At 35.1% G+C, this 15,000-nt stretch overlaps 1 protein-coding gene across 9 annotated transcripts in view; it reads right to left on the reverse strand.

Moving 5' to 3' along the window:
- FOXP2 (forkhead box P2) overlaps positions 1-15,000 on the reverse strand; it is a 572,651-nt gene that overhangs the window by 49,358 nt on the left and 508,293 nt on the right. For all 9 annotated transcript variants that reach the window (XM_046021111.1, XM_046021110.1, XM_046021114.1 and 6 more), the window contains 2 exons: positions 4,053-4,266; positions 2,155-2,259 (listed from right to left, as the gene is read on the reverse strand). In XM_046021111.1, coding sequence (XP_045877067.1) covers positions 2,155-2,259; positions 4,053-4,266 — 319 coding nt within the window. The remainder of the gene's footprint in view (positions 1-2,154; positions 2,260-4,052; positions 4,267-15,000) is intronic.

A 15,000-nucleotide genomic window follows, 5' to 3' on the forward strand; every position in this document is an offset into this window, starting at 1 on the left:
AGAAAAGCAAAATCTTCTTTCCAAGAAAATTCGTATTAGTGGTGTTGTCTTCTTCATTTCGTTTTCCACACAGACACTGAACTTTTTTCTGAATAACTGAACTTGATTAACTTAATAAAATATATTATGTCTTCATAAATTCCCCACACATGTTAAGAAAAAGACAATACCACTATGGAAATGTATTTGATACATACCTTTTTGCAGTACTGGGTACTGGCATTACCTCTATTAACAGAATTTATCACGGATCTCTGAGTAAGAGAATCTAAAGCATATCATAACAAAAATGGACTCAAAGAAAGACCTTACAATCTACTGTCATTTGTTCTGTCATCTCTATAAAGTTAATGGGTTGGAAAAATAGCCTTTGGAACCAAAGTTGGTATTTAATTGAAAGGAAATGCTTTTTAATTGTAATTTCTTTCTTTCCTTTTTTTTTTTTTTACCCCATCCACCTATAATTTCTCTTAGTTTCTAAAACATACTAGCACGAATGTGAGAAAGAAACATGGAGCATAAAAGGAGGGTTCATATTCATCTGCTTGTTAGTAATAAAAAATATATATTTAAGATGAATAAAAGTGTTCCTTTCCATGTACTATAAAGGAAATGAAAATATGTGTATTTTCTTAAAAACTTACTCTTTGTCAGCAAGAACAACTTAGAGCAATAAAATGGCAACTGGGCTAGTACTACAGCTTAAATACCATATTTAAGAAATAGCAGCAACAGTCCTCTTAAGAATCTTAATGATAAGGAATAACATAACACTTTGATAAGGATGAATACATTCAAATGAAGAAATATGAAATTAGCTGTTAAAAAATTAATGTCCCTATATTTTGTCTTTGTTAACAAATGTTATTTTCTTACGGAGGAAAACGTGAGCAAAGTTACCTACCATCTAAAATGCCCTCTTTGCCTAGAACAGTTGAATCAGTTTTCATACCCAACAAAATGGTAGCTCACTACTTTTCTGGTATAATAGCAGTGCAATTTTTTTTTTTTTTTAAATTTAAGGCTATTTACAAAGGCCAAAGTAACATAGGAAGCAAATTTTCTTCTAATTGTTCAGAAATGAGAAAAAGTTTAAAAAAAATCCTTGTGGAAGTCTTACTGTAATTCCGTTATAAAGTTATTATGATGCCAAGTACTTGTGGCTTGTTGTGAAGGTGATTTTACTTTATACCCTGTAGTCTACCATTTGTAAACACATCTTTTTGATGTTTCTGCCAACATCCTGGCAACAAAGCAGTGCAATTTCAAATGAGCTAATTAACTTAATTGTTGATGAAGCATGAAACAGTTCATTCACCCTGTTAGCTGCTCCATGACAACATAAGAGTCTCAGCCTGTGAAGTTACTCATCTTCATAAACCTATCTGTAGCTCTCTGTTTAGATCTCTTGTATAGCAGAATTGTGCATGAAGAATGTTTCATAAAAGATGGATATTCTCATTTGCAACGGAACCTCTTAAAATTAAAAAAATATATATATCACTATAGGAAGAAATTAAGGATACACCAAATTTTGATTTTAAGCTAGAGAAGCCAGGTAATCGACCATACAAATATACAGCCATGCACATTGCCCTCTGATTCTGAGGGCAACAAGTAACAATGTAGATGAAATAGATTTATTTCTTAAAATGTTAGCCTCTTTTAACTTTCACGTCATCATTCTTATTGTTAAATATAAATATGTTAAACATCATTATTTATTTAAAATCAGGAAGAGCAAGCTTGCAATTAAAAAAGATAAATCCGTAAAATATGTCTGTTCGAAATTATATATATTCTATGACTCCTCATGTAATTTTACTTAAAATTTTTATTAAAAATTTGAAATTTATTAAGACTCCTACACACATCTCCCAATTATTAATGACACGATGACTGTAGCCTACCATTTTCCGTTCATGCAAAAACTCTATTGAATGATTTGTAAAATATTTTGATGAAGAGGTAAAGACGAGGTCACCTTCTTAGCCTGACTTGGGCCATGTACTTGTTGGAGCACAGAGAAGCGCAGAGTGTGCCCCACGATGGACTTTCACTTCCTCCTTTCAGCTTTGTCTTGTTTATTTACAACAATGTGCCTAACACTCCCACATAATCCACCCCCTTCCCTAAAAACGGTAAGGAACCTACTTTAAAAACTGTCCAAAATCTTCACAAATGCTTTCACAGCCTGGCCATTTGCAAACTCCATGGCCGTACAGAGTGTGAGAAGCCCCAGTCTCCTCATGTGACGAGCTGTAGCAAAAGAACACGGCGTCAGATTCATCTCAAAAAGCCATAATCGTTGCAGGCTGCTAGCGCCTGTCAGGTTACGATCAGTGACAAACAGGTCAAAACAGGTCAATTCAGCTCAGAGCAGTCAGAAAAATTTAATCGTTCTATTGAATAGTTCAACTGCCAAGGCTAGATGATGTTCCAATTAGAGGAGAAATAGAGCCAAAGATGACTGTTAATAAAGGATGAAAAACTAAGAGGACTGTATAATATCATATGCTAATCTTGCCATATGACCTTAATGTAACATTTACCTCTAAATAAAAAATATATATTCATATGTGGTCAAGTGAAATAAACCTGTGTTTTTAAGAAGGTAATAGGACAGCCACCATAAGATTTTTGAAATGCTCTTTTTAAGGATGATATGGACCTTTAGGATCATTTAAATTGCTTAATATTTATGTGTGGACCACAAATTATATTTCCACTAGTTACAGCTGATTAAAAAAAATTCTACTTTGGAAAGTATTCATTAGCTATATCCTTCTGCAATCATCAAAGACTTTTGATAAGTGAGTATTATGTCAGATAGAGAGATTCTAGAAAAATCAAGCAACTTCTGCAATATATAATCATCAAATTAATCTCAATTAAAACACCAGCACAGAAGCATTCAGAAGCATACCATTTTATAATAATGAAAACTAACAAGAAAAATTTTTCATGATACTCAAATGACCATCGGAAACACCACCAAATTATAGCATCCTATTTTAAATTGTTCTGTAATTAAATATGTTTCTCTAAAAACAAAATTTGTTTATGAGAAAGAATTTATTGTTGCCAGGCAGGTACTCACATTACACAACAGAATACTATCAATCCACTACAGTCAAAAATGTAGTCTTTACAGCTAAATACCACAGGAACCTAAGTCACTCTGTTATGAAATCCTGCACTTATGTTTCATCCCTTAAAAAGATATTTTTCATGTTGAGCAATGTTTTAGCTTACATATTTTATGTGAATTGCTTTAAAGCTACCTGATTAGATGGCTTTATGCTTAAATAAATGGAAGTAAATGGACAAAAGTACAGGGTGCTCCTTTTACAAGGCCAGTTTTTATTCAACTGAAGTAAAACAGTAAGTTGAAAATTATCTAACATAATGTACTCAATGTTGATAACTGAAATCAAGTAATTTTTCCTTATGAATTTTGAGTCAAATTTATTCAGTTTTCACTGAATATAGACATATTATGTCTATATATTTATAAATTCCATCATGTTACACTAATAAAAAAGGCAAACCAGATATTCTATCTTCTAGTTAATACACCTGTGTTTGTATCCTTACGTATATCGAGTCTCTGATACCTATGGACGTGTTCTTAAACATATATTAAGCACATGTTTTAAAGCATATGCTAAGGGGGGGAAATCTTTAATTATTTAATTAATTATTCAAAAGGGGGTTCTTAAGTTTAAAAATGGCAAAATATTCTCATTTCAGCAATCTGGTTCATCACAACATATTAGCCATAAAAATATGATGACACAATTAATTCCACATGCACTTATTAAAAAATAAATTTCTTTAGGCAAATTCCCCACTAAATCCATCAAATTGCCAGCATTTGAACTGCTTTCTGTAATGAAAATAATATAAAAGATAAATAACCAAAAGGTTTCTATTGAATTTGTTCTATACATTCTGCCCCTCTTAAGTACAAATCATAATCTTTAGTTTTATGAATGATAGAAGTAAAAGTTGGTGACAGATAAATACAGAATCAATCTCATGAGATTTACCTGTCCCGCCTTGCACTTAGGACTGAAGACTGTCCATTCACTATGGAATGATGCGTTATTGGTGGTGATGCTTTGGAAGTGGTGGAGGAGGTAGTCGAGGAGGAATTGTTAGTAGTGAGGTCTAGCCCTCCATGTTTAATGCCATTGTCTTCCATACTGTGAACTCCAGTCACTTCTTTCCATAACTGCTGGATCTCAGCAGGACTTAGGCCAGCTATAAAACGAAAGAAAGCCCCACTAATATAACAAGGTAAAGTTCATATAACGAACTTAGTATTATTACTAGATTAATGCCAACTACAAAAGTGATGTTACCAGCATAATTAATATACAATAATAAAGTCACTTTACACCATCAGCACCATACCCTTTCTCGTGAATAATCAGTTATCTGCTCAAGATTACCAATTTGGGAATGGTAGGGAATGATCCTATTGGAAATAATATCAAAGATTAATGGGAAAAACCCAGCAAGTTCTATTTGAAAATTAAACTATTCAACTTTTACCAGTAGCTTTTACTTATTGCTGGTATTAAGTTTTTATCAGTGAGGAACTGAAAAAGAAATAAAATTGGAAATGAGATGTATCAAAAGACATGAAAAGAGAAAGGGGTAAGGAGGATAAACAAAAGAAAAAAAGGGCGCCTGGGTGGCTCAGTGGGTTAAGCCGCTGCCTTCGGCTCAGGTCATGATCCCAGGGTCCTGGGATCGAGTCCCGCTTCGGGCTCTCTGCTCAGCGGGGAGCCTGCTTCCCCCTCTCTCTCTCTGCCTGCCTCTCTATCTACTTGTGATCTCTCTCTGTCAAATAAATAAATAAAATCTTTTAAAAAAAAAAACAAAAGAAAAAAAAGTCGGGGGAAAAAAACAGTAAACATTTAACTCAGAAGGAAAATACATTTGACAACTTTGACAAAGTTTTAGTTTGCTCTTTCTCAGACAGGCAAACAAAATAATTGAGTTTCACTCGGAGGTGCTAAATAAGCCAATAATATGATTACCTACATGGATCAATTAAGCAGATAATATGGAAACTTCATTCTATGACAGACAGAATAAAAGAACTACTCCTTTTAAACAACACCCTGGCTCAGATCATGCAAATTTACCAGATTTATGAAGAAAGAAAACAGAAAACTAAGGCACAAGGCTTTAGCTTTTAATTATAATTTTGAAATAAGGAATTGAGAGATTATTGTCTATAGTCTTTGACTTATAAAATAGTACTTATATGTGCCAAGTACTATACCTTCATGTATTCTTTCTATACCTTATGCTTCTTAATCCTCACTAAATCCAATGGAGTCAATAACTATATTTTAACCAGTTCATGGATAAGGAAACAAAATGAAAGAGAGAGGTTCAAAAATGTATCCAAGGTCTCAAAGCTTCTGTGTGGTAGAGCTCTGATTTAAATCCAGGTAGTCTGATTTGAATGCCTTTGCTCTGGAAATATTATATTAAAAATACAAAAATTACCGAATAAAGATATCCAGGGGAAAATGCAGTTGCAATTATGATTGCTATCCCTTATTCAGCATCTGCTAAAGTCAGTCTGGGGCTTTACATTCAAAATCTCAATTAACCTCACCTGATGTTAGGAATCATTACATTTTACAGATGAGGGCACGGTGTGGAGGTTTAGAAAGATTAAAGATGTTACCAAATCACGACATTCGTAACTAGTGGATAGAATTCACACCTAATGCACTGCGGCTCCCAAATCTAGGTTCTTTTTTTTTTTTTAATATTTTATTTATTTATTTGACAGAGAGAGAGAAGTCACAAGTAGTCAGAGAGGCAGGCAGAGAGAGAGGGAGAAACAGGCTCCCCACTGAACCGAGAGCCCGATGCGGGGCTCGATCCCAGGACCCTGAGATCATGACCTGAGCCGAAGGCAGAGGCTTAAACCACTGAGCCACCCAGGCGCCCCCCAAATCTAGGTTCTTTATTATTATGTTCACCTACAACGTCTAACAGGAGGGTGGAAGTACTAGTCAAACGACCCCACCCCCACCTCAGATGCTCTAAGTGATACGGATCAATCCCGAGGTGTGCGGGAGAGGAGCAGGATAGAACAGGCAGGGGAGACTAGGGCACGGTAAGAGAACATGATGGCGAGGACGGTGAGCCCTCTCACCTCTACCCCTGCGGGTAGAAAAATCATCAATCCAAACATCGTGGGAAGTAGCCCAAAGTGACAGAAGAATTCTCACTGCTCCAAACATAACTTCTGGTCAAATTATTCATCACAGTGGTAACCTTAAATTGCTATGCCTATCACAATTTCTTACAGATAGCTTTACTGAAAGCTATCATTTTGGTGATTCTGGCTCCTGAAGATTTTAAAACACCCTAAGACTGAAGAAAAGGCAAGCGGACTCCGGTTTCCAGTGATTAAAAACTATTTTTCCTGTATAAAAGAGAATGGCTTAATAAAGGAAGTTATTTCTCGGTTACACAGGAAATAATTTCTTTATAAAGATCATTAATTATTGCTTTAACTCTAGCTTTAACCTAAGATTCTGAAACTTTTCTGACTAAGTTTTTGATTACCTGTCTGTACAAGTTAGGTGTCCTCACAGCAAAGCTCCACTAGCAAACCCTCTCTCGCGTCAGCATCAACAACATCTTCTGCATGGGAGCCTTCAGCATGGGGGCTGAAGAGAGGGAGCCCTGACTCTGCCTCTCTGCCCCACCGTCAACTCTTGCCTAGACCATGGTTCTCCTTTCCTGTCTTCCTGCTTCCCCCTTGCCTTGCTGTAACTTACCACTCTTCACATATCAGCCCACATTTATCGCTGTAAATGCAAATGTAAATGTAAATGTAGGCCATTGGGCTTTCCAGGCAAAGCCTCCAATGGCTTTCCAGAACATTTCAAAAAACAAAACAAAAAATAAACAAACAAACAAAAAACGCAACAAGATAAAAGGGAAACAAACAACAACAAAAAAGCCCTACTGTGGCCTGTCAGATGCTGGCATTTATTGTCTGGGTCTTGCCCGCCTCTCTGACCTCACCTATCGCTTGCTCTCTACATTTCACTCTGTTATCCCAGCTTTCTTCTGCATCTGAAATGCATCGAACATTTGCTTCCTTGCCAGCTTTTGCCCTGGCTCTTCCCACAGCATAGGTGACTGTCGTCAATCTCATGGCTTCCTCACTCCCGTCACTCAGAGGATTCAAGGGTCACCTCCTCTGAGAGGTCTTTGACCACCCCATCAACCACTGCCCATCCCCACCTTGCCTTCTAGCATTCTCTGTCACCTCACCCTGCTTTGTCTTTAAAACATTTATTAGTCTGAAACTATATTATTCGTTTGTTTGCTCTACACGTTATCATCAGTCTTCCTCTACGGCAATGTAATCTTAAACTGGTAAGAGTAATGATTTTTTACTTGACCTATTTATCCTCAGTGCCAAGAGCAGTGCCTGGTATGTGTTCAATAAACAGTAGCTGATTTAATTGATTACAACAGATTCACACAGATCTCAAAGGCATCTGGGTCTTCCCGTGGAAGTTCTGTGGCTCTTGAAGGCCATAGTATTCATGGGCACTGCCATCCTGGAAGGCCAATGTCTAAAGAATTATAAACGGCCCTAGTTGATTCTGATAAAATTTTGTATCTTGGCTGAAGACTATAAGGTATTTTTAGAGACTATATCAGTTAAAGATGTTATTAATAATTTAGTTTTTGAATTTTATTAATAATTTAGTTAACCTAAGTATCCACTTACCTTTTAAAAGCAGACTTCTCTTACACTAGTCATTTGTGTTGAAAATTAGTGGTAACAGCATGATATCACAATGGTATGGCAACAAATACTAAGCACATAAACATTTGATGAATAAGCCACCTGTTCACTATCCAAATAAGGATCCTTAATTAATTGAAGAAGGAAATGGTTTTTAAAGATTACAGATAAGGGGCAGAGAAGAGATGATGTCCGAAAGAGATTCCTTTTAATGGGAGTGGTTCCTAAAGTGTCTGGATGGACGTATGATTCACTTGTGGACATTTTAAAACTTTCGATGCCCTGACCATAGTCCAAACCAACAAGATCACAGTTTCTGGAGGTAGGACACAGGCACCAGTCTGCTTCTGAAGCTCTACACATGATTCCAATGTGCAGATAATTTGGGAGGAAAACTGTTAAAAGCAAACTATCACTTTGCTTACAAAATTATATTCACATCTATACTTTGGTTAGCTCTTTTCTATGGATATAAAACTATGACTATGAAACAATGAACCGATCACTTTTGTAGATTTTGAAAGTTTCATGAGTTTTGAAGTTTTGGTGATTTGCAAGAGCTAACTGATTTTTCAGGCAATAACAGAACACATTCAGTATGGCCCAAACTGTGTTCTACGCAATAGTGCTCTTCTAAGCAGTCCAATCGAAGAGATCGAAGAGGTCTGTGGCCTGTGTCTTGGAGACTCATGACTAATGTTAACATGTACATCTGTTCCAAGATGTCTAGGAACAACAACAACAAAACTTTGAGTCTCTTGTTCAACTCAGCATTTCAGAAATCCATTTGAGGATAAAAAGAAAGACAACAGGAAGAAACTCTACAATTATACTGATTTATTTCAGTTTTAAATACTGGGTGTAGGCTTAGGATTAATTATGTGATCTCCAGCCAGCCCCTCCCTTGAACAGCAGGTTGCCTATTTATAAACTTAAAGATTTTTCCCCCCAAATTAGCTTACTTCAAAACTAAGCGTCTGTTTATACAGCTTCTCTGACCCCCAAAACTCAGTCTTCATCTCTGTTTTATTAGAAACTTGCCCAGTGCTTCTGATAGACCCATCACTCATTTCCATGCTTCAGTGCTAATCTAAGATCCAGGCTACTCTTACATTCCCATTTGAGAGATGAGGACTCTGAGGAAGAGAAAAGTTGAGTAATGAGCTCTAGAGCTAATGTGTGGCAGGGCTCCTCGCATTTTTAGGTTTCTGCTCACATAACCTCTTTCTAGGACTCCGTCCTTGGCTACCCTGTCTACAAGTTCAACCCCACCCATTTCCATTTCTTTCTTTTGTCCTATTTTTTTTTTCCTTAGCACTTACCACTATACATGTTACTTAATTTACAATGTAAGTTTTGTGGTGGTGGGAATTTTTGTCCATTTTCTTGACTGCTTTGTCCCCGTGCCTGTAGGAGTGTCCACCGTGTGGGAAAGTTCAATGAATACTGAACTGTTCAAGTGCCCGGAACACCAGGGGGCTGGCAATCTGGGAATCAGTGCACTATACCATTACAGAGTAATAGTAAGGATGACTCAATTTTCTTAGTAACTTACTTCAGGGATACATACAGACTATCCTAGAGCCAAAAAGTTGTATGATTATGCAATTTTAAAATTAAAAATTCCCTGATGACAGAAAATCAAGAAATGCTAATGGGTGATGACTTTGGGATGATGAGTTGGGTTTACTCTCATTCACTGCCAGTACTACAAATAAGCATTAAAGGTCTATTTTTCTGGAAGTTGAATGAATAAAAGGATGAATTCCTAATCAAATCACATGTAATATCACAGGTAAAGCAATTAAACGATAATTCCTTAATCCTGGATTCAGAGTATGTGGAGTAACTACTGGGTGACAAAGCGCTGTGCTAAGAATTAATTAAAATTTGATAATTCACATCTAGATTATACATCCTTGGGGCACACAAGGTTTAAAAATTTCAGTGGCTTTACTTATTGGTAAAAATTACATTAGCAGCTTTTTCACACTCAAAAATGAAAGATTCTTTCAATGTCCTTTCATTTGCTGGGTCTACTAATTAATTTTTAATATTAAATAAATAATTTTTATACATTATGATGTAAAGTAAGTCTACTGTGATTTTTTAAAATTAGCTTATCTTATTTAACAGTACTTTGCTTATGTTCTAGGGTTACGTATAATTAAAAGTGATGAAGGCAAATTTGGGTAGAAATATTTGTATCATTCATATATTTAATGAAAACAATTTGATATTTAATAATCTGAATTACTGAACTATTATCAGGTGATTTTTCACTTTTCATCTTAAACTTTCCATTAAAAAACACTAGGACATGCACATGGCCAAAATAACTGAATCGTAAAGAACGTTATATATTGCAAAATTAAATTTCCCTACCCACCCTCTTTGCTTCCTTGTTCCCCTCTACAGAGGTTGCCTACAGAGGCAACCATTATTCTAGTTTTCTAGTTTCTGGGCTATCCTTCAGAGATGTATGTGTTCATTTATAATTTGCCAAACCTAACATATATTGATTTATATTTGACCGGCGCCTACTTCAACCAGCAGGTGTAGTGCCCGTCTCTAAAACGTGTGTTTAATGAAAGGTGCACTGAGTGTCTATTTGCCCAAATGCTGAGTTAGAAGGAGTAAAACAGCTGTTTGGCTAAAACTGAGACCAAAGGCAAATATCTCCACTAACAAGGAAGTTCTGGGATACTGGAATACATCTGATAATATATACTAAAAAAAAATCCTTCTATGATTTCACTATTAAAATTTTTATAGGCTGCATTTTTGAAGTTTGATATTTTATTTTTAAAAAAACATAATTTTCTCAGTTTTCCCCATCATGAAATTCAATATGGCAAAGCTGACATTCTGCTTTGGAGTCTTCCTTCAAGATATAAAGAAACGACAAAGAGATCTTTAAAAAAACTTAGGGCCTAAATGGAGATAAATTCATTTTAATGTATACATGCAGGTAAACCAAATATGTGACAATTAGAATTATGATATAATTTAATCTCCATCTTTTTATCTTATTTACATCTTCTCAAAAAGTAACTCAACCTTCTTCATATTTCCCTATGTATTTAAAGTTTTGTAAGTTAGTCTTCATGTTTTCTTTTCTTTTCTTTTTTTTTTTTTTGAGAGGGAGGTTAGAGTGAACAGAGTGAGAGGGAGAGAGAAAATCTTAAGCAGGTTCCATGCCTAGCTTGGAGCCCCCACACGGGACTCAATTTCATGAACCTGAGATGATGATTTGAGCTGAAATCAGGAATCAGTCACTTAACCAACTGAGCCACCCAAGGCTGGTAAGTTAATTTTTATACATAAAATTAACAGCATTTGTGATTAACTTTGCAAAATTTTATTACTGTAATAATAAATGTACATTTAAACTTGAGCTTACTGATGGAGTTATTACATGTAAAACCCCAAAGGAGAGCTTCTTTCCAAGTCACAAACTGGAGACTGAATGATATGTAAAAGGGAATACTAAGATGCTAACAATAATTCTGCATGACATGCGTTGTTTGTACTGTTGGCGCTGTTACTCTGATTAGATACAATGGTGATCTCTGCAAGCACAGGACCACAGATCAGTCAAAAAAACCCAAGATGCCAGAAGTGATGCTGAAATAGGCATTTGGCTATTTAGATTTCCATAAGCAGAGAATGAGTCAAAGCCAAATAGCTGATTTTGGCCAAATATTCATCCTAAAGACAAACTTGAGCACATGCCTAACTCAGCATAAATTATTAAAATAATAATTATTTAAAGTAAAATATTTTTACTTTAAATAAAGTAGATTTATGCTTTTTATGCTTTACTGATTTAAATAAAGTAGTAAAGCATAAATTATTGAAAGTAAAATATTATATTTTACTTTAAAAGATTTCATTTTATTTATTATTCAACAGTTCTCTCATTCCAAACTCATCTAGTTCTAGAAGGTGTTAGTTCACATTAGTGGTGGCTAGATAATTTAGCATTCCCTGTTTGGTCTTTCCGACCGGTCACAAAAGCATTATGTTTTAAATCAGTTTTATAAATTCAAAAACATGTGGAAAGTTGGAATGATAGAAAGTTTTAACCACATATATTTTAGTTTCTGTAGTCTTAGGAAGCCCATGACTATACTGTGAATTGGAATACAGTGACTCCTATCTCATGTCGAAACATATCTAAATTTGAAATGCATGCACAATAATTTCCTATTACCTATAGACAGTGGTACTGAACCATGATAACATGTCACAAAGTAATTATAGCTGACATGTAAACTGTACTATCCATGGAGTAAATAGCTTTATAATCAGTACTTTATTTGATACTGATTTACAAATCCATCCTTTTGTATTTGACTTCTGTATACTTACACTCACTCCATATGTGCATTTAGAGATAGTAATTTCATTGTCTCTTTTACATTAAAATCCAATATTACTGTAATATTCATGATGACTTTAAATGCTTAATACTTAAAATAATTTACTTTAAAGGGTGGTACGATATATTATATCATTTTGCAATACAGAGAAAAACGTCTATAAATCTTTTTTTTTTAATATTTTATTTATTTTTTTGACAGAGACAGACACAGCAAGAAAGTGTACACAAGCAGAAGAGTGGGAGGAGGAGAATAGGCTTCCTGTGGAGCAGGGAGCCTGATGCAGGGCTCGAATCCAGGACCCTGGGGTCATGACCTGAGCCAGAGGCAGATGCTTAACAACTGAGCCACCCAGGTGCCCCTATAAATTGCCTACTCTTATCAAAACTATTATAATTTTGTTACTTCTGTCTTGAAAGAAGTTGGAACTTTAAAAAGTACCCTAAGGAGGCTGTGTTAAATCACAGGAATAAATACTTCACATATGGCATATTTTTAAAGGCACAATAAGATCATCATCAAATATAAATCCTATGTGGTTGCATGGCTAATCAATCAGCCAACCAAAAACTTTGTGCAAAGTGAACTGGGAAACTGATAATAAAAATGTTTAAGATATTTGAAATATTTTAATCCGAACTAACCAGTGGCTAAGGCAGAAATAGTTCCAGGCTTACGTTATTTAACAATTACTTTTCTACTTTCTTCCATTCCAATTTTGGGATTTCAGCACCAAACTATGCAATTATGTTCCTTTACTACAGCTGGTTTATCTGACATATTCTGCCTATGTTTGGCTGGTGAGTCTCCACAGTGGCACTTTTCAAACTACTTCATCTAAACAGTGAGAACACAATGATGACTTCATGTTTTTTGTTTAAAATATAAATATTCTGCTTAAAACCAGGTGTGTTTTCAGATTTGTTTCCTTTTCCCTGATGTTCTTTATCTTGTGCATTTAATCTCTCATAACATTTTATGGACAAGTAGAAAAGAAGGAAAAAATGATAATTCTATTTAAAAAGTTCAGAAATAAGAGAAAATTTTTATTTGAAAACTATTAAAACGGTTATATCATAATAGTTTCCTTGTTTGGCAAGATATTTGTATGCTTGTTTTGGAAGAATATTGCACTTAAATTGAATTTTGCTTCTGTGAACATCTATTTTAAGCTTTCCTGAAGTGTTTGTTTCAATGCTTTTACTCAAATAAAATCACAGTAGATCATGCTTCTCTCTACTGAGGAGATGCTTATATGATTAGATCCTAAATATAGGTTTTTATATAAATTTTATTGAAAAAAATGAGATAAACTTATTGATTCTGATTTAGTATAGTCCCTACCAAAGAAATCCATGTTTACATTGAATTAATTTATACACAGCTTTCTTGTCTTTAAACTTATTTCTTCATTTGTCCTCACATGGTATTTATTTTTGCGAAGAACAACAGTTTATGAATAGAACATTCATGGGCCCGGGGACACCACAGTTTACTCCAGTTCTCTTTGGAATGTGCAGAAAAGTGGGTTTATTGCCTTGTTTTTCTTTCACTATTTTAACTTTATCTTTCTTGATTTCCTAGGAGTGATTCAGTCAGCTGAATCAGAGGATCTGAAGTTAAGGGTAGGAGGGGATTCTGAGAAAAACATGCCATGAAGATAGTGATTTGATAAGGAGAAAAATATTTACTACAAAATTTTAAGTTTCATGTGCCCCAAACAAAGTTGTGTGCATTTTAAAGACCTGTCTTTTATTGGCCTAATTTTATTTTTTTTCTATTAAATTGCTCTTGATTTTCTTTCTTTTTTTTAAGATTTATCTATTTTAGAGAGATAGAGAAAGCATGAGTGGGCAGAGGGGCAGAGTGAGACTCTCAAGCAGATTCTACACTCAGCACTGAGCCTGACATGGGGCTTGATCTCACAATCCTGAGATCATGACCTGACCCAGAGCCGTGAGTCCGAGTTGGATGCTTAACTGACTGAGCCACTTGGTTTTCTTCCTATTGTGTCAGAAAAAAGAACAAAAAGTACTATTAGAATGTGAGTCCCTTTGTAACAAATATAATTACAGTCCATTTGGATTAATGTTTGTTCCAACAAAATCCAAATGCAAATTAGAATGTGCTTTTATGGGGCTTCTGGGTGGCTCAGTCATTAAGTGTCTGCCTTCGGCTCAGGTCATGATTCCAGGGTCCTGGGATCAAGCCCCAAATCCGGCTCCCTGCTCAGCAGGAAGCCTGCTTCTCCCTCTCCCACTTCCCCTGCTTGTGTTCCCTCTCTCATTGTCTCTCTCTCTCTGTCAAATAAATAAATAAAATCTTAAAAAAAAAAAAAAGAAAGAAAAGAATGTGCTTTTGTGAAGTTTGATGATATCTGACTTTTACCTGCACTAAGAATTTTAGCACACAGGGCATCATTTTGTTTATCATTATCTTTTTTAAACCAAGAATGCTTCCCATTTCCCAAAAGTTGGGTAAATGATGAATATATACAATTGTATAATTTATAGTGCTATATTATTGTACTATATTATTATATTATCAAAGTCCACACAAAGTTTTCTTATCAGAAAAACAAGCAAAAATAGAGCTGATAGTTTTTTGAAGCTATAATTCACAATATACACATAGGCAATATTATTTTAGAGGAAATCAGATTAGGATCCCACAACACATGATGAGGGCCTAGAAAGCATAACTTGGAATGGACTGTCCCTTGTAGACATATGGACTCGTACATGTGAGTGTCAGTGTGAAGATTAGGAACTTCTTTTTTAAAATCAGCTCTCCACTAAAACTCCTTTC

The sequence above is a fragment of the Meles meles genome, chromosome 10 (assembly GCF_922984935.1).
Source record: "Meles meles chromosome 10, mMelMel3.1 paternal haplotype, whole genome shotgun sequence".
Taxonomy (NCBI): domain Eukaryota; kingdom Metazoa; phylum Chordata; class Mammalia; order Carnivora; family Mustelidae; genus Meles; species Meles meles.